Below are 22,976 nucleotides of genomic sequence, written 5' to 3' on the forward strand. Positions count from 1 at the left end.
AACTTGAAATCACTAAAATTTTCTTATTGGAAAATATCAATTCTAAAGTTGTCAACATTATCATTATGGAGTAGATTAGGACAAGCCCTAGAGAATGACTAAAAGTAGTCATAAAAGGACTTTGGATAAAAATAAAAAAAGAATGAATTGTTTGACCCCAAGGAGAGGTTGTCTATAGCAAGCACACTTTGTAGTAACTAGTGGATTCGTATGTCTATTAAACTCTATATTGTAATGAACTCATTAAAGGATATTTATAGTAAGCTAAATCCTAAACTAACCATAAACTAATTTAGTATTACTACAATACTTACATTACAAATAGAATTATGATTGCTTGTACTTCAAGAAAGATTATGATTCCTTCACTTGCACTCCAAGTATGATTAGATATTAGCTCGTTTGAGATGTGATGTAAGTTCCAACTTATTTGAGTTTTTAGCTTTTGTTTTGGTACTATTCATAGGTCATATTGCACTTTTTGGTACTATATATGAATTTCATTATACTATTCAGCTAGCTTTTAACTTTTTTTTTTAACAGATTCTACAAAAAGTTTTCAATTTCAACTAAATAAGTTATTCACAAACAGACCATGACTAAGTCTAGAGTTATATAATATACTTAGGCCTCAATTAGGACTAAGTCTTGATATCTCTAAAATTGTTAACCTTGATCATTAGATGAAAGAGGTTGTATTATAATTATTTATTGCATTGAGAAAGTATGAGAGTGGAAGCAAAGATTGATGTAGTTCGCATTGGATGGCTTGAATACATAGCAAGCTTTACGAGGCTACATCTATACTAAATGCACTTGTTGTGTTACAATTGAGCCTACTAAAGGCAATATATAAAAGAAAACAAACCCTAAACTATCCATAGGCTAATCTTAGGATTTATTTTGTTGTTGTTAAACTTAGGATGTAGTACAAGCTATGATGTGCAGTATAAATGTTGTAGTAGTACAAATTGCACAAGTACATTGACTCTAGAATGATATCTCTAATATCCTTTCTTAAAATAAATGTGAAAGCTTGAAGACACCTTAAGTTTGAAATGCAAGATATACCAACGGCCGAGATGTTATTGGTTGGCGGACAATTGGTTTGAGGGGCACATCTACCCCTAAGAGGACTAGCTTGGTCGACAAGAAGTTTAAACATTGAGGGGCGTATCTACCCTTAGAGCAACCACATCAGCTCGTGCAAATTTTCTGTCTATTTTGCAAGAAAAAACCTACTTTTTCTATTTTACACATCCACTTTTATAAAACACCCACATCAGTTTATCTATTCTACACATTTATTTAATAAAATATTCATTTTTTTTACATTTTTTATTATTTCATTCCCTCTCCTCTCTGGCACAGACTCATCACCTCGTCTTCTCCGTCCACACCCAGCCAGCCACCCTTCAACAAAATCCGGCCATTGATTCACCGATCTTCCACAACAACAATCACAACAACAACGACACAACAACAATCACAACAACAATGATTCACCGATCTTCCACAACAACAATCACAACAACAACGACACAATCACAACAAATCTGACCCACTCACCCTCCATGTCCGATCAATTCTCCGTCACCGTCTTCGTTTCCAAACAGATTGTTGGATCGGAGAGGCTGATCGGCGTTCCCAACTCACTTGTCGCCCAAACTCGCCAATCGGACTCAGTCCGTGCCACGCGATCTCCGCCGAGCTAGCGCCGTCTTCGTCTTCGAAGCCTGAGATTTTGAAGCAGAAGGAGAAGCTGATCGGCTTTGTAGAGGTTTTTTTTTTTTTTTTTTTTTTTTTTTTTATGGGAATCGGCTTTGCAGAGTTGAGAGCTAGCGTCGTCTTCGTCTTCGAAGCCTAAGATTTTGAAGTAGAAGGAGAAGCTGATTGGCTTTGCAGAGGTTTTTTTTTTTTTTTTTTGATGGGAATCGGCTTTGCAGAGTTGAGAACTTGAGATGAGAGAAAAGTGATGAAATGAGAAAGAGAGAGTTGAGATGAGAGAGTCAGATGCAGGAGAGAGAGAAGATATTAATAAAATAATTATAAACGAGTTACAGTACCCGTGTATATTTACACGGGTACTGTAGCTCATGGAAATATATACACGATTTTACACATTTTTACACCCACTGATGTGGGTGTTTTTTGGCCCAAAATGTGTAAAATTTACACTGTAGATCTATTTTAGAAGACTTTAAATGATCTGATGTGAATGCTCTTATGACTTATGAGAACTAACTCTCATATTATGCAAAAATCATTTGTTGGATTGAGAAAGTGGGAGAAATAAGAGACAAAAATCAAAAGTAGAAGCAAAGATTAATGTAATCAACTTGACAATCTATATCTACAACAAAAAACCTAAGTAGAAGCAAAGATTAATGTAATCAACTTGACAACCTATATCTACAACAAAAAACCTTACGATAATGGTTGACCTTTTAAGATTCCTGTGAATATCGAAAGATTTCCTAGTATTCCCATATTTGGTTGCAAATTATACAAGAGAATCCATATGCTTGAGGGCATATGAATTCCCACTCAATCCTACTTTTGTAGGAATGTGAGTTGCCTTTAAAAATGTGGCAATACACATTCTCATCCTTGGAAAAAGTTTTATTTTATATAAACTGACAATTTTTCCACATCCATCTTTAATCAATAAAAATAAAACTACTCTAACTTAGCAAAAATAAAATAAAAAATAGAAATATGAAATATGATATTTCTTGATTTGCATCTCTCATTTGGGATTGAGTTAAATGCTAGCAGAAAATAAATTATTTTATTGACAAAACATGATGTCGTGATATGTGATGAATAACATAAATTTTAAATTATTATTTTTGTATTATAGGAAATGTTAGACTATTGTTTTATTATATTTGACTTGACTTATAGTTTATATTATTTTTCTCATTATTTATTTGCAGGAAAAAAAAAAAAAAAAACCCAAAGAAGTATTTTGTTTATAAATCTAAAGATATTTTGAGAATAATAATTAATTATTATAAGATTCCAAAGAATAAACAAATATAGGAATCTCATATTCCATGGAATCTTAGTAGATTCTTAACCAAACCAAACATAAGAATAATTTCATTCCCAAACGCTATCTCTACCGTATCAAATTGTTGAGTTACAATAAACCTATGGGATTTCAATATAAGAAGACTATCTTTAAACTAACTATAGACTAATTCTAGATGTAGGACAAATTCTGATGTGCAATACAAGTACTATAGGATTACAAATTATGTGTGTATATCAAATCTCTATTGCAATCTCTAACAAACATGGTTTAGGACCAGGATCCTACGTAGGATCGTTGAGATGTCTCAAGGATCAGATCATAAGATTGATTAGATGATCGTAAGATTTTACTTTTTATTAGAAGAAAAGGTGAAAAGTCACTAATAATGATGATAACAAATCATTGATTAATTTTATACAAATTAATTATAAGAGACTATAATTACGTATCATATTACAAATACATGAACAAATGACAAACTTTAGTCTTCAAATTTATAACCTGATAGCAACCACGTCATCCATGGGAAAGAGAATACTTATCAAATAAATAAATAAATAATCCATGAAAAAGAGAAGTAGCAAGTTTAAGACTTATTAAAGAGAAAATGAAATAGAACAGCAAGTAAAAAGGATTAGCAATAAATTGATAAACCAAAACAGGATTGACAACCTCGTCTTATTTATGCTATGCTTTCTAAGCTAAATTTCATTAAGTTTTCATATGTACTCAAAATAAAGTCAGACAGCCAGACTCATAACAACAAAATAGCTTGGATAAAAATTAAAGCACATCTACTTGAATGAGTTTTTCTTTCTTTTTTGATATGTAATTTGCATACCCATCAACACAGAGCTAATATATGGCAACAACAATTCTCAATACGGCATCTATCTCAAATGAAGAATTTTAGGGTTCTAGCTAAAAAGAAAATGACAAATTGGAATTGAAGGAAATAGAGTTTTCTTTTGAAGCTTTTCATTTCATTTTATAGACTTTAGGCTAACTGAAGGTTGCTTTTGGACCAGGTAGCAAATTCCTTTCATTTTGGGCACGCGATCCCATATTTTTTCTACTTAATTCAACATAGCCATGCCTCATATTCTCTTGAAATTAGTTGCAAGACAACACTAATCTAGCAAGTAGCACCACATGAAGATGACACCAATACTCCATATATAACAAATTTCATAATTTTTTTTCATATACTAAGTGATAGATAGTGATTAGTGTAACATCACTTAGCATGAGACTATTATTAACATCATTTTTATTGTACACCAATCACAATTTACAACAGAAAAACGTTAAGAAATTCATTGTCATTAGAGTTGTTGCTTGCATGAAAAGATGAAGATCTAAAGCAAGCCGATAACCCCAAGTAACCTAGGAGTGGGAACAGGGGCTAGATAGCAATGAACAAATTTGAAGACACTAACCAACGTATGTCTTGGAAATGGAGCGTTCAAGATATTAACAGGATGCGGTCTCAATTCCTATAAATTTTAGTAGAACCATGAAATTCCACCTTCGACCATACAAATCTTCTCTAACCAGCTTTATGTTGTTTGCTCCCACATGTCGAAAATAGTCCTCCATGCAAATGATGGCTATGTAACACTTTTGGGCACGTGCATTTCTCCTTAACGATCTCATTTTTGTCTTGGACAAACTATCTAGGGTTACTTCAAGTTTATATACAACTAATGAAGCCTTAACCCAAACCTCATTGAGTGTATAATTCCTATTTGACATAAGCTCCATAATCTATTTTTCTAAATAAAACACGAACCCTCCTCCTTCATCCGGGCTTGGGACCGGCTGTGTCAAATACAAGAGAATGAAAAAAATAAACACAGGCGGAGTTACTTCTTTCATACACCAGAAAAAATGGGAAGGATCTTCAGTTTCATATGCCCAATTTAAACAAGGAACCAACCCTATATTTGAATGCAAGTACTTGTGGGAGAGGAAAGAAGAGGAGAGTTGAAGTTTGTCGGACATTCTTTAAAAAATTAAAGAGTCTCAAGATTAAGAACTGTAACCATTTTACTCAAAATCAACTGAGATAATGACCATTATGTGTCAAGCAATACGCACATAAGAACCATGAAGCATATGCGCTCCTTGAATAACATTTATGCTTGTGGGTAAGACTAGCAAAGTACAACACTTCCAGCACACAACATGATAGTATATTTGGGCTTGTCAACTAATCCGCCTTTTGACTCAACCCACATTTAAGGAAAGTCAAGACTGCCTCCAATTATTGAAGCTCAATCCCCCAAGTTTTTGAGTTTCTCAATTCTAGCATACGAGATCAAGTTTATTTCCAACATTTCCATTAGCACACCCTAATTAATCTCTAAACGAAATTATACAATTCCTTTTGCAGGTCCTACGTCTTTGTACACAACTTGAATAAGACAAGTGATGTCTAATGTGGTTCGGAAAGGAAGGTGTAAAACAAATTGTGTGAGAATAGCAATAGCTCTTGACGCCCTAATGCAGGAAATTGCTCATAGGGACTAAGAACCTTCGCCATCATTGCATATTATTTAATTGTTTGGTCAATTTTCCAATATCCAATTGCTCATAGTCATCGTGCCCAGGTAATAGTACCAGTTCAACCAATTGAACCGAAAAAGAGAATATTGGAGATCTATTACAAACTAGTTCAAATATGAATTCTCCACTCATAAAATTTGATGTGGAAGATAATATTTTGTATTATAGACCACCATATGAATTCTCCAATTCCTGCTTATAGAAATTTGTTGTATTTAGAAGTTGGAAAGTGCTATAATTGGATTTACCACGAGGGCCCCAAATCTATAAACATAAATTGGATCACATCAATTTTTTATTTTGAGCTTCATTTCAATTTTCTGGAACCTGTATGGCCAAGTTGGCCAACCAACTCAATTAGTTGAACTGATTTTTATATCTTTTTATTTTTTTAATGGTTCTCGTAACTAGTTACCAGATTGTTGCGAAGTTATGTTTCTCAGTTCAGTTAGACCGGAATTCGAGCCGAAATTATTCACATGCATTCTTCTTTGCGGGTTCCATGCCTCTTCAAAATGGCCATTTTTTTTTTTTTGTTGTTGTTAATTTAAGCTTTCATCGACCAACAGTATCTGTGGGTGGGCCCAATACCTTTCAAAAGATTTAGGAGTCGCAAGAATTGTAAAGTACCAGGAATGATAAAAAGAAGGAAAGAAAAACGTACCAAGAAGACACAAATAGACCTCCACCCAGCAGCTAAGGTGGTGTTCCTAGTCGATCTACTCCTGCAACCAAAAGATTTAATGAAAAGAGAAACAAAATAAATAAAATAAAGGAAGAACTCTCACAGAATTTTATAGATTTGTCTGAGAAAGAAAATATTTCCCATTTGGCTTCTCCTGAAAAAAACTTAAAACCCAGCTTACGGTTTAGAGTTTGCATAACTAAGTTGACCACACTAACACCTCTGGCGAATTGAGTTTACAAAATTGCCTTCAAATGATTGTAATAAACAATCCGCTAGAGTAAAAACTCTAGCAAGTAATGAATCGTTTTTGCAAGCAAGCTAAATGAGCAAACCATCTCTTCCCACTTAATTTGTTGCAACTTTCATTTATCCTTTAAAACCATAAAATTATCTGGTATAGAATATTAGCATAGTCCAAGAAACTAGCAAAACAAGTAAAAAAAATATATATTTTTCTTTTTCTTTTTTCACTTTATCCTTTTTACTTACAAGCATTCCCAGATAAAATGAGATCCACAGAGCTACCAGCATGAATCAAACGTCCCCTTTTTTTGGGGTCAAATTCACACCATTTTTTCATAAACCATAATGGATTGAAGGGCTTTCATTATTAGGAAGTCACATCAACAAGAGCAAGACTTGAATCAGATCCACCATACAGATTGTGACTAATTCCAGCAATCAAGATAGCTGCTCAAAATGCAAACCCAACCATCAGACACATTAAGTAATTGGTGGCTTGCCCAAGCTTTTCCAGTAATTAATATAAGCTATCGAGCATTGGGGAAACGTATTCAGTTATCCGCTCTCTCGTTTTTTATTTATTATTTCTCATTATATAACATGAGCAAAGTTAAGACAGTTTTGAGTAGAAGGGAAATACCAGTTTTTACTAGTAACTACAAATTACCAACAGAAACCTTGTAATCATTCAAGCATTCGCAACATAAAACTTATTTTTTGTATATAAAAATAAAGAATAATGCATGTTCGTACAAAAAATTGATATTCCAATTTGTCATGTAAGCAAAGAAACAATAAACTGATTTACAGTTTCTAAGGGGAGAAACTCATCTGCAACACAGGTATCTACAAGAATGCACATGGGACAGTATTTCATCTTTGACAAGTAGGCAGAAGTCTAAACCATGACGCTCATCATAATCACATCATCCAGCTTCTCTTGATGCCTATTAGCTGTGCAGCCTGAAAAAGCATAACACTCGCATCAATGCCAACAACTCAGGCAAGAGATGGTTCGTTATTTTTCACTAATTGACAAGCTCAATAGAAATAAAAACCCAATTTCTGTCACCAAAAGATGAGTTCATTCATGGGTAAAAGAGGGAAGTCATATTGAATTATAGGATTAAGTATTAACATGGTAACGCCATTGGCTTGCTAGCTCAATTTGATTTATGAGGGATTTCATTCAAGAACAGAAGTTGGATACGCAACTTCATTTTAGTATAATGTCAAGGAAGAATTAATTTTAGTTTTTTATGTATAAAAAATGCTAACACTATAGATTAGGCAGGATATATACTCGCAAAATGCTACTAGTTGATACTACAAACCCAATGGCTTCTAGTGAACATGTTTGATATTGTTGGCAAGTTGGCTGCTCAAGATGCAAACCACTAGGTATTTACTTGGTGGGACACTTTCATCAGTGTCACTCTTACTGCAAGATGATGTGGTTCTGTTGCAATAGCAGGACAAGTGGCAAGGCTTTACTGTTTACATACATCATATAGACACATTGCACTGTGTTGGATACAACCCAGTAATAAGTCCAGAATTTGATAAAAACTACCCCCTCCATCCCATTTTCAATATTGCCCTTATAAACACTTGAGAATTTAAATCTGAATAAAATAAAGGGCAGGGATATAAATAATGACCACTTTACTTTAAGACTGGGCAAGCATTTTGGGACAATCAAAATTGGAATATTGGACAAACAAAATGGAAGAGGAGTATAATCCATTGTGGACAGATGATAGCATGCCGACATTGATCAAACATAAGTATTTTTACAAAGGAACTGGGATTTTTTTTTTTTTTTTTTTAAATGGAGGACTGATATAGCAAGAGGTATATATATAGTCCTAAATTTGAATAGGTTGATTCCAGAACTCAAACTTGTTACCCATCACTTGGGTAAAGGGCACTTGCCATTGCACCAAGGTTTGACCTCTTAGTAGAAGGTAAATGAACAACTTTACATGCAAAATATAACCCCATATTTAAAAGACGTTACTGACTGTTCATTATAATATAAATTGGAAGTTGAAGAAGAATGGTTTTTTTTGACATCCACTCGCATTATAATGCTTCGCAAGGTTCCTCTTCTGTCACCTTTCCTTGGAAATGTATTTGGGGGAGTAAAGGCACCTAGGCAAGTTTCTTTTTTTGTTTGGACTGCAGCTTGGGGCAAGATACTCACTGGTGACATTTTGAGGAGCAGGGATCTTGCTTTTGTTGACAGGTGCTGCATGCGTCACTATGGTGGGGAGATAGTGGATCATTTACTGCTTCATTGTGAGAAGACTCATTAGTTATGATGTTTTGTCTTTCGATCTTTTGGGGTTTCTTGGGTCCTACCAAGCATGGTACTAGATCTTCTTTTTGACTGGAGGAATTGGTTGCAGAAGCATTCGTCAAACATTTAAATTTTAGTTCCATTGTGCCAATGTGATGTATGTGGAAGGAATGTAATAGACGTACATTTGAGAACATGGATAGTTCAAGGGACCAGTTGCTTGCTTCTTTTAGTGGTTTTTTGTTAGATTCATCTCGGCTTGGGGACTCACATCTAGTGATTCTCTCCCTTTGTTCATTAGTTCTTTCCTCTCTTGTAATTAGTTTTCTCCTTTTTTGTTCTTTTCTCTTCCATGTACTCTTTGACTACTTTTTGCTTTTTTTGCATATGGTAGTTTTTTTAATATAGACTTTTCTTACTTATAAAAAATAAAAAGATTATGAAATTCCAATTGCAATTAACCAGTGGTGATTGGAAACATACAACTGATAATCAGCTCTGCCAAAGGTCTCAGCTGCAACTCATTCATCTTTTATTCTAAAACTCCAAATGCAGGCCAATACCAAAAGTCTTCCCAAGAGTGCCAACCTACAGTAATGAAAAAATGTTCATGTCCATTAAAATGCACGTTTACTTGAACAACTGTGAGAGTAACCACCAAAAAACATTCATTGAACATCAACACAATTGAAAACAATAAAATGTCAGCAATCTATTCGGCAGCCAGAATATTTTTCAGGCCAATATATAAAAGATCCCTCTAACTCACAAAAGATTATAACAAGGACTTCCTACACATGCATCGACAAAGTTGAATCCCAAAGGCTCAAGAAAATGTAACTTTGCACACAAACCAACTGGAACAGATAATTTCAATTTTCAACCACTGCTTCAACCATTACTCCCAACAGACACAATCATAAAACAAGTACAAATTTCACAATGATGGAACAATCTGGTTCATCCAAGGTCCAAAGTAGCCACTTTGGTTATTGTACTGAACAATTAGCCCGAATGAGTAATTTTCCCATCTCTTACTTTCAGTTCATTCTTCACTGCTAAATTTTAAGTTAGAATACTTTCCCTATCAACTCATATAAATATAACAGAGAACTTGGGCCATGGGTTAGCTCACCCAGATTTTTAGCCCAAGCAACTTGTCAACATCACTAGCACTTTCTCTGACCAAAAATAGAGTATATGTCATGATGCCTATATGACCAGCAGCAATTTCTGTGCACCCATTAAAGCAATAAAATTCCAGCCAACACTGTAAAGTATTAGCCATGATACATAACATGCAACCAAGATGCAAATTCTCAGTAGTAGGGAATTTTTGTGATCATGCATTCAGCCACCAATCAGCACTTGGCCAGATTGCTTCAAATATCAAGATTGCAATCTAAATTTGGGAGCATTTTAAAAAGAGGAAAAAATTATACAGATTGAATCCCCCAAAGGCCTAAATACAATTCACATCAAATGACTCAAACATGGGGGGAATAAATGTAGTGTCTACACTACTAAGCAAATTTTTCTCAACTGAACCTTTCCAATATATGGGCCTAACATTAGAGTGGTATGCAGCAGCACAGACCGAAGTAAGATGCAGTTCAAAAGATTAAAAATTGAGGAACACCATAGCATACCTATGGCAAAAATCATAGCCCACTATGAGAAGCAAAACCCAAGAGAATGACCTACACAAGCACTGAACAACAGATAAGAGTTAAAATATGAATCTTAGCACAAAGCTCACTTTAAGAAACTATTATGTACAGAACGTACCAGGCTTGGCAAGTCCAACAACTTCCTAATTCATTGATCCACGACACCTGGACAAAAGAGAGCATTTTTACAAACAGTACAGCAAAATTGTTCAAACTATGGGTTGTAAGCCTAAGTAACTAAAACTTTTAGATTCTTTTTTTTTTATCAGTAGGTTACACACACACCCATTGGGTCTCGAACACATAATCTCACCCTCCACCTTGCTATTACTAGGAGTGCAAATACCATTTGAGATAGAGCTCATTAGTAACTACAACTTTTAGATTCTTTGAAGCCTCATACAATCAGCATCTATACCCTTGTAAGATTCCTACTGTGAATAAATATATATTACAGTAACTCTTGCTTAATGGCAACCAAAGCCATCAAGAACAACACAAAGTATACTAATGAGCACCAAGTCAAATGGCACACCTCCCCCCTTGTGAGATGGGGGAAGAGGGTGAGGTTTTGGGGGTAAAACCCTTCGGAGCGTGCAACTTATCAATAAAAAAAATGATGCAAAGTAAAAAACACAAAAAGTAAAAAAATAATAATACATACTTTCTAGAACCACAGTTGCAGGGAATTTTTTTCTCCTCCAAAGGGAACTTGTAATTGTAAGTAATTTCTTCACCAGAAGCTATATGCCGTTTTGCATAAATGAAAATCTTTTTTTGTCCTTCTACACTAATAACCTTGGTGTAGCAATTAGGCTGAAAAGCATATAAATTGAACATGAGGACAAAGAAATCATGTTTCTATTTGATAAACAAATTCATATTAATACTTTATATAGTTACCTCACAAGAATGGTTTATAAATCTAGCAATTCCACCACGCTTCGTAGCATCAACCTACACGTATTTCGAAGAGAAATTATTCCACAGAGTGTACTGACCCACCAGCCCATTACAATAACATCAAATAAAAGAAGAGAATATTACATATACAACATGAAAATCATCTCTGCTAAAAATAAACAAAGAAGGGAAGTTAAAATTTCTATACATAATTAGAAAATTACTTTAATGTAAAAAATAGAATTTAAACAGGTTCAGGGCCAACAATTTTGATAATTTGATCCTTAGATGTCTCCATTGGAACCACCAAGAGGTGCCAACCAGTTGAGCTAGAAGGCTCTTGGCCAAAGCCAACAATTAAAAAGCTCAAACATAAACTAGCTAATTACAGATACCACATGATATATGAAGTACCCAAAAGATGGAGATAAATATTAGCGCAGAGCTTGCCAAATCTCAACACAATCATTGTTGCTATACTAACCACATAACCATCGTCAAGTCTAAAAAGATAACTGCTGCCAATCCCCATCTTCTCATAATGACGTTCGCGTATATCAGATATCTGAAAAATCCAAAAAGTCAAGTTAACCATTGACTAATTTAAGAATTATTTAAGCTCTTCTAAAATAAATAAATAAAGGCAACTGAAAACATTGAGTCAACTATACCCTGGGACGAATTAGTTCTCCAACATATTCAATGACAAAGTCATCTGCCTCAATTGGCTCCAGGGCAACAAGACCCCAATCATGTATCTTGCTCCGCTGGAAACGTAGGCGCTTCTTCCTTGCCTGGCAAGTAACAATAGACATGTTACAATGATCAAAGTCAGCTAAATAAATTTCCAAGACAATTAATTCTTCACCTTTAATTGAGTGGCTTTCAAAAGGTCAGCACCCTCCGCAGCAGCGAGAAGATTGCGTAGCTTCACCCTGTTTGTTCTTGCTGATAGACCCTTACCATTTGACCACTGGGAAGCATTTACCTCAGTACCACAATACATTGTATGAACATACCGAACTCCCCTCACACGAGCTCTTTCAGCAGGGCTAGCACTTAGTGACCATCTATGCCATTCCCAGCCGTTAATTGATGACCGAGCACAACCATCAGATCTAGGGCAGGGATTTAAGGTCCTGGATTTACTGGACTTGGTCTTTTGTACACCAACCTGTCCACATGCTGCTTGTTTGGCAGCACTATTAGCTACTTTTGAAACCTTAGCCGGACGTGACAGTATCACACTATCCATTATATGCTTTCTTTTTAACTTTGACACTTTCGTTGCTGTAAACACAAACAGGCAATCCATAAAATGTCCTAAAAACATTCTAAATATAATAATAAATAGCACAAATGTCCATAAAAAACAAAAATAAAATACAAGTCAGGTGAGATAAAATTGACTAGAATTAAAAAAATAATAATTATTATAATTATAAAAAAAATAAAAATAAAAATAAAAAAACACAACAACAACAACATTAACATTTTAGCACATTTATTTTTTAAGCAATTACCAGTAAACTCTCCCTGCATTGCAACATCATGGCCATTGCTATCAACAACCTTCTCAACATCATTAAGATTCTTAGGTAAGTTCAAAACTCTATCCCTGCCAGGTTTGACAGCATCTTTTGGAACCTTAGGTTTAACAGCATCTTTTGGAACCTTAGGTTTAACAGCATCCTTTGGAACCTTAGGTTTAACAGCATCCTTTGGAACCTTAGGTTCAGCAGCATCCTTTGGAACCTTAGTTTTAACAGCATCCTTTGGAACTTTAGGTTTAACAGCATCTTTTGTAACCTTAGGTTTAACAGAATCCTTTGCAACCTTAAGTCTAACATCTTTTGCAAGCTCATCATCTGAAGAAATAATCAACAGTGCTAATATTAGAAGGATATAATCTTCAAAAACTTTAGACTACCAAAACAAATAATAAATAAAGTGACATACTTTGAACTGTATGAGCAACTTTCATTCCTTTTTGACCACTTGCATTTTTGGCTGATGACCGGTCACCAGGCAAACAACTCTTAATAATGTCTCGGGGAGGCCTAGCTTTAACAAATGATTCAGCCCGGATTTTATTTGATTTTGACCCCAGTATTTTAGTCCTCACAGCAGTAGTTTCAACTTCTGCAGTCTCAGACAGTTTACACGCAACATGTTTCCTAGACTTTTCTGCAGATTGACTCCTTACTCCAGCATCAACTGGAATCAAACACTGAGGGGTAGGAACCAACTTTTTCCGTGACAATTTTTTCTTGCGGTAATACATATATTTACCAATAACCTGGGACTCTTTTGAAGAGCCAAGATCATGAATGTGCTTGCTCAGTGAAGTCAGAGAATTGCCAAAATGTTCTTCACTTGCATCAAATTCTCCTTCCTGAAACAAGTATAAACATCAATTCAAAGTTCCAAAAAATTGGTTACTTCCGACAAACACACACACGGAGGGGAAAAATAATAGTCAAACCAAATTTAAATTATTGGTTTTGTAGGAGAATTTATTGAAAGTTTAGATTACAAATTTTTTACCTCAATGCCATCAGGTTGTCGGGGTTTCCTAGGAGTGAACCATGATACAAGAAATTGGTGAAGAAAAGCATCCATAAAAAAATATTTCCATTCCCTAAGAACATCGTCATGCAACTTTTGCCGGCACATTGCCATTGCAACATATTCTCCAATCTTAGGGATACACTCATCTGACCTTGAGGGTCGAAACTTAGAAATATGCAATGGAAAAATAGTTTTAGGATTGTCTTCAAATCCAGGAGGCAGTGGCTCATTAATTTCTTCATTTTCGCCCATATCATCATTTGTACAGATATTCTTAAACGCATTTGCCAACAAATTAGACACACCATTTTCAGATAGAGACTGACTAATGGGTTTTGCTGCTTGTGACGGGTAATCATCAGATGTTTTGTTTGCACCAGTCCTTAATTCATCCTGTGTCAGAAGAACCATCAATACTATGAGGGCACAGAATGAGAGAATCAACAGTGTGTTTGTACCACTACCTAAAATTGTAACTGGGGGAGTGGGTTCAAATAATAAAAGGAAAAACAAGATTTCTAAGTTACCTCATTCAATTTTTCATCATCTATAGAGTTAAAGAATTTCCTCACTTCCACCTCAACAAAACTTTCAAGATACTCCTCCAAAGATGCCATCGCAGAAAAATGAAGTTGGTTTTCTACACATTCTAAAATACATGTCATATCTGCATATCTATGATCAGTGGATGACAAGCTTTTCTCTGCAGATGGATATACTCCAGGGGCTGATGAAGACATGATAGATGATGACTGGGTATGATCATCTGTAACCATTGCCATTGGTTCAAAACCAGGAGGGCAATCAACAACACACACACATTCTTTTTGTCTAGACTGTAAAACCAATAAAAAAAAATTGTGATACATACAACAAAAGCAGTGAAAAATAAGAAAAGGAACCTCAAGTTTGCTAACAACTTACATCATCAGGTAGTGTTTCAGGCTTTTGGTCACGGTTCCTAAATTCACCAGCAGGTATCTCAAATTTTGGATGACCAGACCAAAGTTTTCTCTTTCTCCAGGCAGACGCATATTCTGCTACAGTATCATAAAAGACAGCATTCCACATCACTTGCATGCAATAATCAAAAAGCATTCGACAAACAACTGCATTAGATCCCCAAAAGTTTTCAATGCTTCCAACAGATTTAGTGACTGCAGGAGACTGTGTTGAGATTTTATTTATACAAGCGTGCTGAACTACAGAGATGGAGGATGCAACCTCACATGCAGGAGAAGCACAATCCTTCCTTTCCCCTGCAATTTTAGACTGTCAAAGGAAAACATATTAATTTATCAGGCAGGGCATATATTGCACAATCAGTATTTTCTTCAGCAATCAGATGCATTACCGTTGTTCCATTTAAAGAGCTATTTTGGGCAGCATGATTTACTGATTCAAGTTTAAGATGTTTTTTATCTTTCTTTGTAGTAACAAAGTCTCCAATAACGCTTCCAATGATTTCATCCAGCACAGCTCTACGAGCTGCTTTCATAATGCTGGAGTGCAGTTGGGAAGAAACTCCTTCAGAAATTTCAGAGATGAAGCTTAGCAAAGAACCAGTCTCTTTGCTTTTGGCAACAGATGTGGAGACAGTTTCAGGTCCATCTCTTTTCCACGCATTCATAATAGATAGCAAAGTAAAGGGTCCATATTTATTTTCAATATGATATATCTGCAGAATGAAAACACCAGAGTACCACAGTGAGAAGCAATAATGATAACTTGTAACACAAAACAGATAGCAAAATATAAGTCCAAGCAATAAAAATTGTCACCCAATAACTCACTACAAAATATTATCCTGAAAAATCCCTTGCCCTCCACCCCCTGCCCTCCTCTCTCTTTTTCAGTAGAACTTTTTTACTGATTAAGCTGAGCAGGGGAAAAAATAGCCCCTCTTTTAGTATAACTATATTATTATTTATGCTGAGCACAAAATTTTTGTTAAAAGGAAAGGATGTTTGTTGCCCAAATTGGGCAGGAATGTCTAATATTTGCTCTTTACCCCAATAGTATGGGCAATCACAGAGCAATCTTCTATAACAAAATTTCCCCCTTCTTTTACTTTTTCCATATGAATCTCCAACCTTTCAACAAGGTTGAACCTTCAAAGGCATTGCAGCGGTGCAGGACTCAAAAAGGAAATCTATCCAGCAAATGCCGAGTGATAGAGCTGTTCTTTAGAAGATAATCCATGCATTAGCAAATTGCAACAGTTTCAAAGCATTCAATTGCAATAAACCACGTCATCAACAATTGGAAGTTTTTTTACTCTCAATAACATATAACTAGAATACTGATTTCACTTTTCTAATATTCATATACATAAACGAGTATAATTACATTGATTAACCATTCAACGGGAAATAGTACTACGTGTTAAAAAAACCCAACGGCCTCTGTGCTGAACTCATTCCACTTCTATCATAATAACATGATTTCATAGTTTACCATTAATACATCCTGGAGATAGCCGTAGCTATGCCAAGCATGTAGTTCTGAAAGAGAATTCGGCCCGTGTTTCCTCCCCTGGTCATCCTCATACAACCAACAAGATTCCTCTCCTGACTGGAGGTAAAAGATAAATATATCAGACTGACAACTTTTTGGTAAATATGGTAAAACACAAATCAAAATGCCTTTCTTTGAAAACAAATCAGAATGGCTCAAACAACCAAGAAAAGGGAAAAAAAAAATAGTACCGGTAGTTGACATGAAGTAATAGAATTAACTGCATCAAGGTTTAACATTGGCTGATTCAAGCCATAACTGCCGTTGACAGGTAATTGGGAAATTGGCTGTGAACCTGAATAAGAGCTTGGGCAAGAGTTGCCAACACTTAGATATGCAAAACCAGTGGCAACATGATCAGGAAACTGCCTGAAGTACTTCAATGGTACAGGATTTATTAATGCCCCATTTACCACAGGATACACAGGAAGCTCATCGGGCAGGAAACCAGTAGACAAACCCTCGTACAACTGTTCCTGAATATAAGGACCACACATTTGTCCTTGTTCATTAATATACATCCAGCCACTTGCAAAAGCAGGCGGGGGTACATACACAGCATAACTCTTATCCGGGTATGAAGTCCCCCCGGTATTACAGGACTGTGGAACATCACTGCCATTGCCATTCAACTGGCAGCTCATCTCCATCGCAGAACTTGAAACATATTTTTCATCAAAATTGCAGCAAGACGAAGAAACATTAACGAGATCCGCACACCTGAAGAACCTTAGTCAGAGTGATAAAAACAATAATAATAAATGGAACAAACGAAAACAGACGCATAATGGAATTCATATAGTACCATTGAGAAGAGCACCCTTCCCCAGTAGACGGCGCGGATGAGGAAGTATCAACATAATTGCCTATACATAGATGTGAGTCTTGATCTTGGCACCCGAAATCCGAAACCTTCCGCCTTTTTCTGGAGACAAAAGACGGGACTTGTTCCCGAATAAGGCCTGTAGAGGACACCATGCGCCCTAGAAATACCCTGCAACAAGGGAGAGAGAGCATATAAATTGATTGACTCAAGAAGTAGAAAACCAATATGCAAAAGTTATGCGAGATATAACTACTCTCAAAGTAACAATGGATCATCATCAAGGCCATGATCTTCTGGAAAAGAAACTGTTAATTTTGGAATATATATATATATATATATATATTGGCACATATGTGATCAACGAGACGATGGACGAGCTGAGAGAATGAGTTACAAAGCTAATTCTGATAATAATCTGATTCTATTGTTAAAGGTCGAACACTGATGATCTTGATTATAGAATTTAAGGAACAATTGAAGAATATGGATCTCTTAAATCCATTAATCGTTTAGTTCGATTAACGAGAAGACAATAAAAAGAGAAGGTCAATTAGGGTTAGGGTTAGGGTTAGAATTTGGAACAGTGTAATACCTGTTGTGGTAGACGAGTAGATGAAACGACGTCGGTTGGTTTCTTCTCCTTCTACTTCGCCGGTCCTCCTCTAGCCCTCGCCCCCCTTCTCTCTTTATTCTATATCTCTCGTGAGCAGTAATAAGTCAATAAGGATCGCCTGATTCACGAAAGGCTTTTGTGCTAGTCGTCGTCGTTTTTTTTTTTCTTTTTCTTTTTTTTTCAAATTAATTAATTTTATATTCTATGGTACAATGAGAGATGGACTTGTCTTGAAAAAGTTCATGAGATGTCAACAGTAGTCGTTGAATTGCATGTATTTTATACATACATGTCATATTTCATTACAATCGATGCTATTCAATTCATAAACTAATTTTTGATACATAATTTTAAATTAAGAAACTTAAAATTTAAATATTTAATTAATAATATAATTATTAATTTTTTGATATTTTATAAATTTTGTAAGCATAAAAGATATTATAAGAAAATGTAATCCTAGTGTATTTCTCAAAATTTATATTCAATAAAAAAATTTAAGTAAAATTGTAGTCATTGCTTAGAGGTGTCAATGTTTGACCCAACCTGCAAACACGACACGAATTCGACTTGGGTTTTTGCGGGTTAGGGTTACCTTAATGGATTTGAGTCATAAATGGGTTGATTCGAAAGCGACATAATAAGAAATGTGTCATAAGCGGGTTAACCCGCATAACCCACAATAAACACGTTTGACACATCAATTTATCTGTGTCAACCTGAAATGACCCCCACTTAACACAACCCGTTTAACTCATATAACAAATAAATATTCATTTTATTTTAGATTTGTCAAATACCTTTTATATCCAACATATATTTTAAATTTAAAAAGAAAAAGATAAGTGAGTAATTACAAAACCTTACAAGGGATATAATTGGAAACCCTAGATCTTTAAAACCTATCAACCCTAATTCTCTAAACCTTCTTATAAATATCTAATTTTATTTGTTTATTTTAGCCGTATTACTCACTCTTCTATCTTATAGTCTCACACCCAATTCTCAATCTCAAAGTCTCAAACCGATTATTACTCTCTCTCTCTCTCTCTCTCTCTCTCTCTCTCTCTCATGTGTTTAGTGAGTTTTAGAATTTAAAAAAATAAATAAATAAATAAATAAACATTTTCTTGGTGTTTCAAAATTCTTCAGTAATTTTTTTTTGCATAATGTTTTTGTTCTATATACTTTGAACCCATGTGTTATTATTAATATATGAGATATATTAATTATTTATTAAGGCCATAGTTGTAGCCTTTATCTTGTGCCGTGTGTTTTTTTTTTTTTGTGTTTGTACTAATGTTGGACACCATATGCATATCTTGCAAGTGGGTTTATTAAGATAGTTTATAAACTAGAATCTATGGATGATAATCGTAGTCATAGTTGAGATTAGCTTATTGTTTGCTCCAATTCTTTCAATATTGATACTTAGCATTTGGCGAGTTCCAATGATATTCTATTTTTGTTAAACTATGTTATTTTGAATTTTGGTTGAAGTGTATACACTTACTTTGGAGTGTAAAGAACTTATTTCTAGATGAATATTGTATTTTTGTTGAACTATATTATTTTGAATGTGGGTTGAAGACTTGAAGTGTATACACTACTTTTGGAATGTGAAAAAAATTATTTTTATATAGATTTTATATTTAATATTATACAGGTTAAAAAGAGTTGTGTTACATTTGTGTCAACCCAACACGATTCGTTTATTAAGCAGGTCAAATGGGTTGGATTAGGTCAACCTACCTTATTAACAGGTCGGGTTAGAGTTGAAAGATCATGACATAATTATTAAATGGGTAAGGTTAGGATTGAGCCATTTAATCGAATACTCCTACGTCGACACGACATGAATCCGACACGTTAACCCGAATTGACACCCCTACATTACTATAACCAAGTTTGTAATCCAAACTTTTTTTTTCTATAATTAGTTAAGGATAAAAAAGCCATCTATTTCCTGCAAACAACTTGTCTTGACTGCATAATATTAAGTGACATTTGTGCTTAAGAAACAAATTAGATATTTTTTATTAAAAAAAAAAAAACTGATAGTAGGTGACATTAGCCCAAACTCGAAAGGTAGTTTGTGTATTTTAAATGTTTTTAAAGTGGAATTAAACTAAGAATAAAGTTTGGTTACAAATTTGATTGTAATCGATCACTATAACTCCCATTAAAAAACTTAACATAATTACATACTTTGAAAGTTTAATAGTTATATTGCATTCTTTATATTCTTAACACGTATATCAAATTTTGTGTCAATCAGACATTATTTAACATTTGATTCATAAACTTATTTTTATACATAATTTTATACTACAAAAATTTGAAATTTAAACATTTGATTGATAATATAACTATTAATCTTTGATTTTTTTAGAAATTTTGCAAGCATGACAGATATAAGAATAAAATGTTCTCCAATGGTAAATTTGTTAAAATTCACATCTAATTAAAAGATATTGAATGGAGTTATAGCAGTTGACTTACTATAACCAATTTTATAGTCAACTTTGTTTTTAAACCAAATCACACATTTTTTAAACACCTACATGAAACATCAATACCTAGGTGACCTCCTCTTTAGTTTAGGAATAGATTCCTTGCATTTAGCACAAATAAATGAGCACGTATTTACTAAGAAAATCTCTTCTTCTCTTTTTGGGTTAAATTACTAATGGTAAATTGGAATTCCCACTCCAATCGAAAAGTTATGAAAAACATAAAATTTAACTAATAAATGAGAATATTACAAAATGATTTGAAAATAAAACAAAATTACTAGGTTTTTCTTAATCTTAAGTATAACAATTGCATGACAATTGCATGGTATATTTAAAGATAAAGTTTAGAGAAAATTAAATTAGATTTAAAATTAACAATTGCATGGTATATTTAAAGATAAAGTTTAGAGAAAATTAAATTAGATTTAAAATTAGATTTTAATTGTAGGTTAATTTTGTACAATGTGTATCATTTTTTTTTTTTCCTTTCAATTTTGGTGCCAAAGGTGGATCCACACAATAAATATCCAGGTCTAATTTGATCTTCTTTATTTTACTGCCAAAAAAACCGTATTTACAATATTGGCGCTAAAGTCAAGGGAACTAGAATAGTAGAATGTAAACCAAGCAATTTACTTCAGAATTCCCTGGCTCTCTTGCTTCGTCCAAATGCCAAACGTCTCTCTCAAACGCTAAATTTCACTTCCAAAGACATTAACGAATGACTTGACTAACTATCCTTTGGCAAAATTCAGAATAAAAGAGAGATACATCCTCAAACAACCTTTGGAGGTCCATCATGTAAGTGTAAGTGTAATACATCCTCAAACAACCTTTGGAGGTCCACCTTGTAAGTGTAACCCCTCTCTCTTCTTCTCTCTCTCTCTCTCTCTCTTTTTTTTTTTTTTTTTTGGGTTAAGTTCTCTCTTCTTTTCATCACCCTTATTAGCCATACACGTTCAAAGGAGTGTTATGAACCGTCTGTACAATTACAAACTTAGAGGCTTTTATTTTTTTTTTTTTTTTAATTTTTTTTTTTGCTATGAAAATTATAGGCACCGAACAAAGATTGGAGATTCAAAAGCATGAATGGATCTTCTCTCTCTCTCTCATTTTCCCATTTAGTTTTGATTGCCCTATTCGCAATAGTGATGGGTTTGTATCAATTAATGATCTTTGCAATTTTAATGGTTTAGTTTTATTTATTTTGAGTTAATTTATTTTTTGTGCGTGGGATTTGGTACTGAAGTGGTAAAATGGTGGTGGGCAATTCAAATTATTGGTGTCATGGTATTAGAGCTACTAGAAATACTAGACACTAACTAAGTTATTGGATTGTTAGAAGCAAATATATATGGGGGCAAAATTTGCTCAACAGCACAATTTTAGAAAAATATTAGGGGAATAGTACACAAACAAAGTTATTTAGTTATGCAGCACACTTTTGGAATTAGAGTTTGTCACCCAAACACGAGTTCCAAAAAATGTGCTACATAACTAAATAACTTTGATTGTTTGCTATTCTCCTTTTTTTTTTCCCCTAAAAAACTTGCTATTTGGTAAATTTTGCCTAATATGTGTGTTTGTAATTTTAGAGAAGCTAGTGGTGTTGTGTACCTCCTAAGGATGACACAGACATTTTCTTTTAACCTCGTGACCCCCATGCTTTGAAGGTGAAATTTTCATATCTATGTAGGGTTACTTTGATTTGTTTGTTGTTTATAAGTGAAGTTATACATTAATCACCTATTACTTAGAAAATGTTATTAGTTTTTTCATTTTATTCATAAATATCCTAACAAGCATGTTTTACAGAAGATGACTTCAGAACATTCTCTAGAGTCACTTTAGAGGAGTGATAAAGAAGGGGCAGTAGCTAATATGCTAAGAATTACTTCTTTGCTAGATTCTTACTTGGGGTATCCTCCTTAATAACTAGATATATACAGATAGAAAAACAACAGATTTCTAGGAATAGAAACCTCAAAGATCCTACAAGAAGAAACTTAGGCAAGAAAAGGGGCAAGGATATAATATAAAAGTTGCACAAGATATAGCCCTTGGCTTGTGAAGAGTACTTAAGAAGTAATTCCTGCAATATACTAAGATAAAGTACTACTTTTGATCCAGTCATTTAATTTGGGTCTCCTTTTATTTTCAATCGGGATCAATCTAGCTATAGAAAATTGCCAAATGCTCACTTCTGTTAATTGATTCTCGTCAGGCATGCTAAAGCTGAATTTCTCGGATTTAAAGTTGGCATGAGTTAAGAACTTAAGAAGAATAAAAAGCATGTCAATGTGAGTACCAATAGAAGAACATATAGGGTTGCACAAAGTACTGTGATTTAAGTCTCTGGTACCAAAGGAGAACATGATATCTTTTACCATCTCCTTACTTCTTAAGAGATATCAAACACTCATACTAAAAGCCATTCTCATGGAAGGCATGGACTTCTATTACTAAAGCCTTTCTCCTAGAAGGCACCAAGATCTCATATCAAAGCCCTTCTCTTAGAA

The 22,976-nt window shown here is 34.2% G+C and overlaps 1 protein-coding gene across 3 annotated transcripts; it reads right to left on the reverse strand.

The window, feature by feature from the left end:
• Window positions 1-4,219: 4,219 nt before the first annotated feature.
• LOC115974750 (histone-lysine N-methyltransferase ATXR7) lies at window positions 4,220-18,091 on the reverse strand. Of its 3 annotated transcripts, XM_031095254.1 has the most exons (20): window positions 17,921-18,084; window positions 17,308-17,496; window positions 16,694-17,222; window positions 16,443-16,559; window positions 15,340-15,663; window positions 14,910-15,257; window positions 14,513-14,821; window positions 13,962-14,378; window positions 13,374-13,809; window positions 12,938-13,282; window positions 12,283-12,704; window positions 12,086-12,208; window positions 11,899-11,979; window positions 11,415-11,468; window positions 11,176-11,327; window positions 10,630-10,676; window positions 10,491-10,552; window positions 9,325-9,429; window positions 6,273-7,502; window positions 4,220-4,861 (listed from the first exon to the last, which is right to left on the reverse strand). In XM_031095254.1, the coding sequence occupies exons 2-16, from the start codon at window positions 17,478-17,480 to the stop codon at window positions 10,655-10,657; spliced, it is 3,852 nt and encodes a 1,283-aa protein (XP_030951114.1). In that variant the 5' UTR covers window positions 17,481-17,496; window positions 17,921-18,084; the 3' UTR covers window positions 4,220-4,861; window positions 6,273-7,502; window positions 9,325-9,429; window positions 10,491-10,552; window positions 10,630-10,654. The 3 variants fall into 3 exon arrangements, with proteins under 3 accessions (XP_030951114.1, XP_030951113.1, XP_030951116.1); XM_031095253.1 differs by having other exon boundaries at window positions 4,220-7,502; window positions 17,921-18,091; XM_031095256.1 differs by having other exon boundaries at window positions 4,220-7,502; window positions 10,491-10,541.
• Window positions 18,092-22,976: the final 4,885 nt, after the last annotated feature.

This window comes from Quercus lobata, chromosome 2 (genome assembly GCF_001633185.2).
Source record: "Quercus lobata isolate SW786 chromosome 2, ValleyOak3.0 Primary Assembly, whole genome shotgun sequence".
Lineage (NCBI taxonomy): Eukaryota > Viridiplantae > Streptophyta > Magnoliopsida > Fagales > Fagaceae > Quercus > Quercus lobata.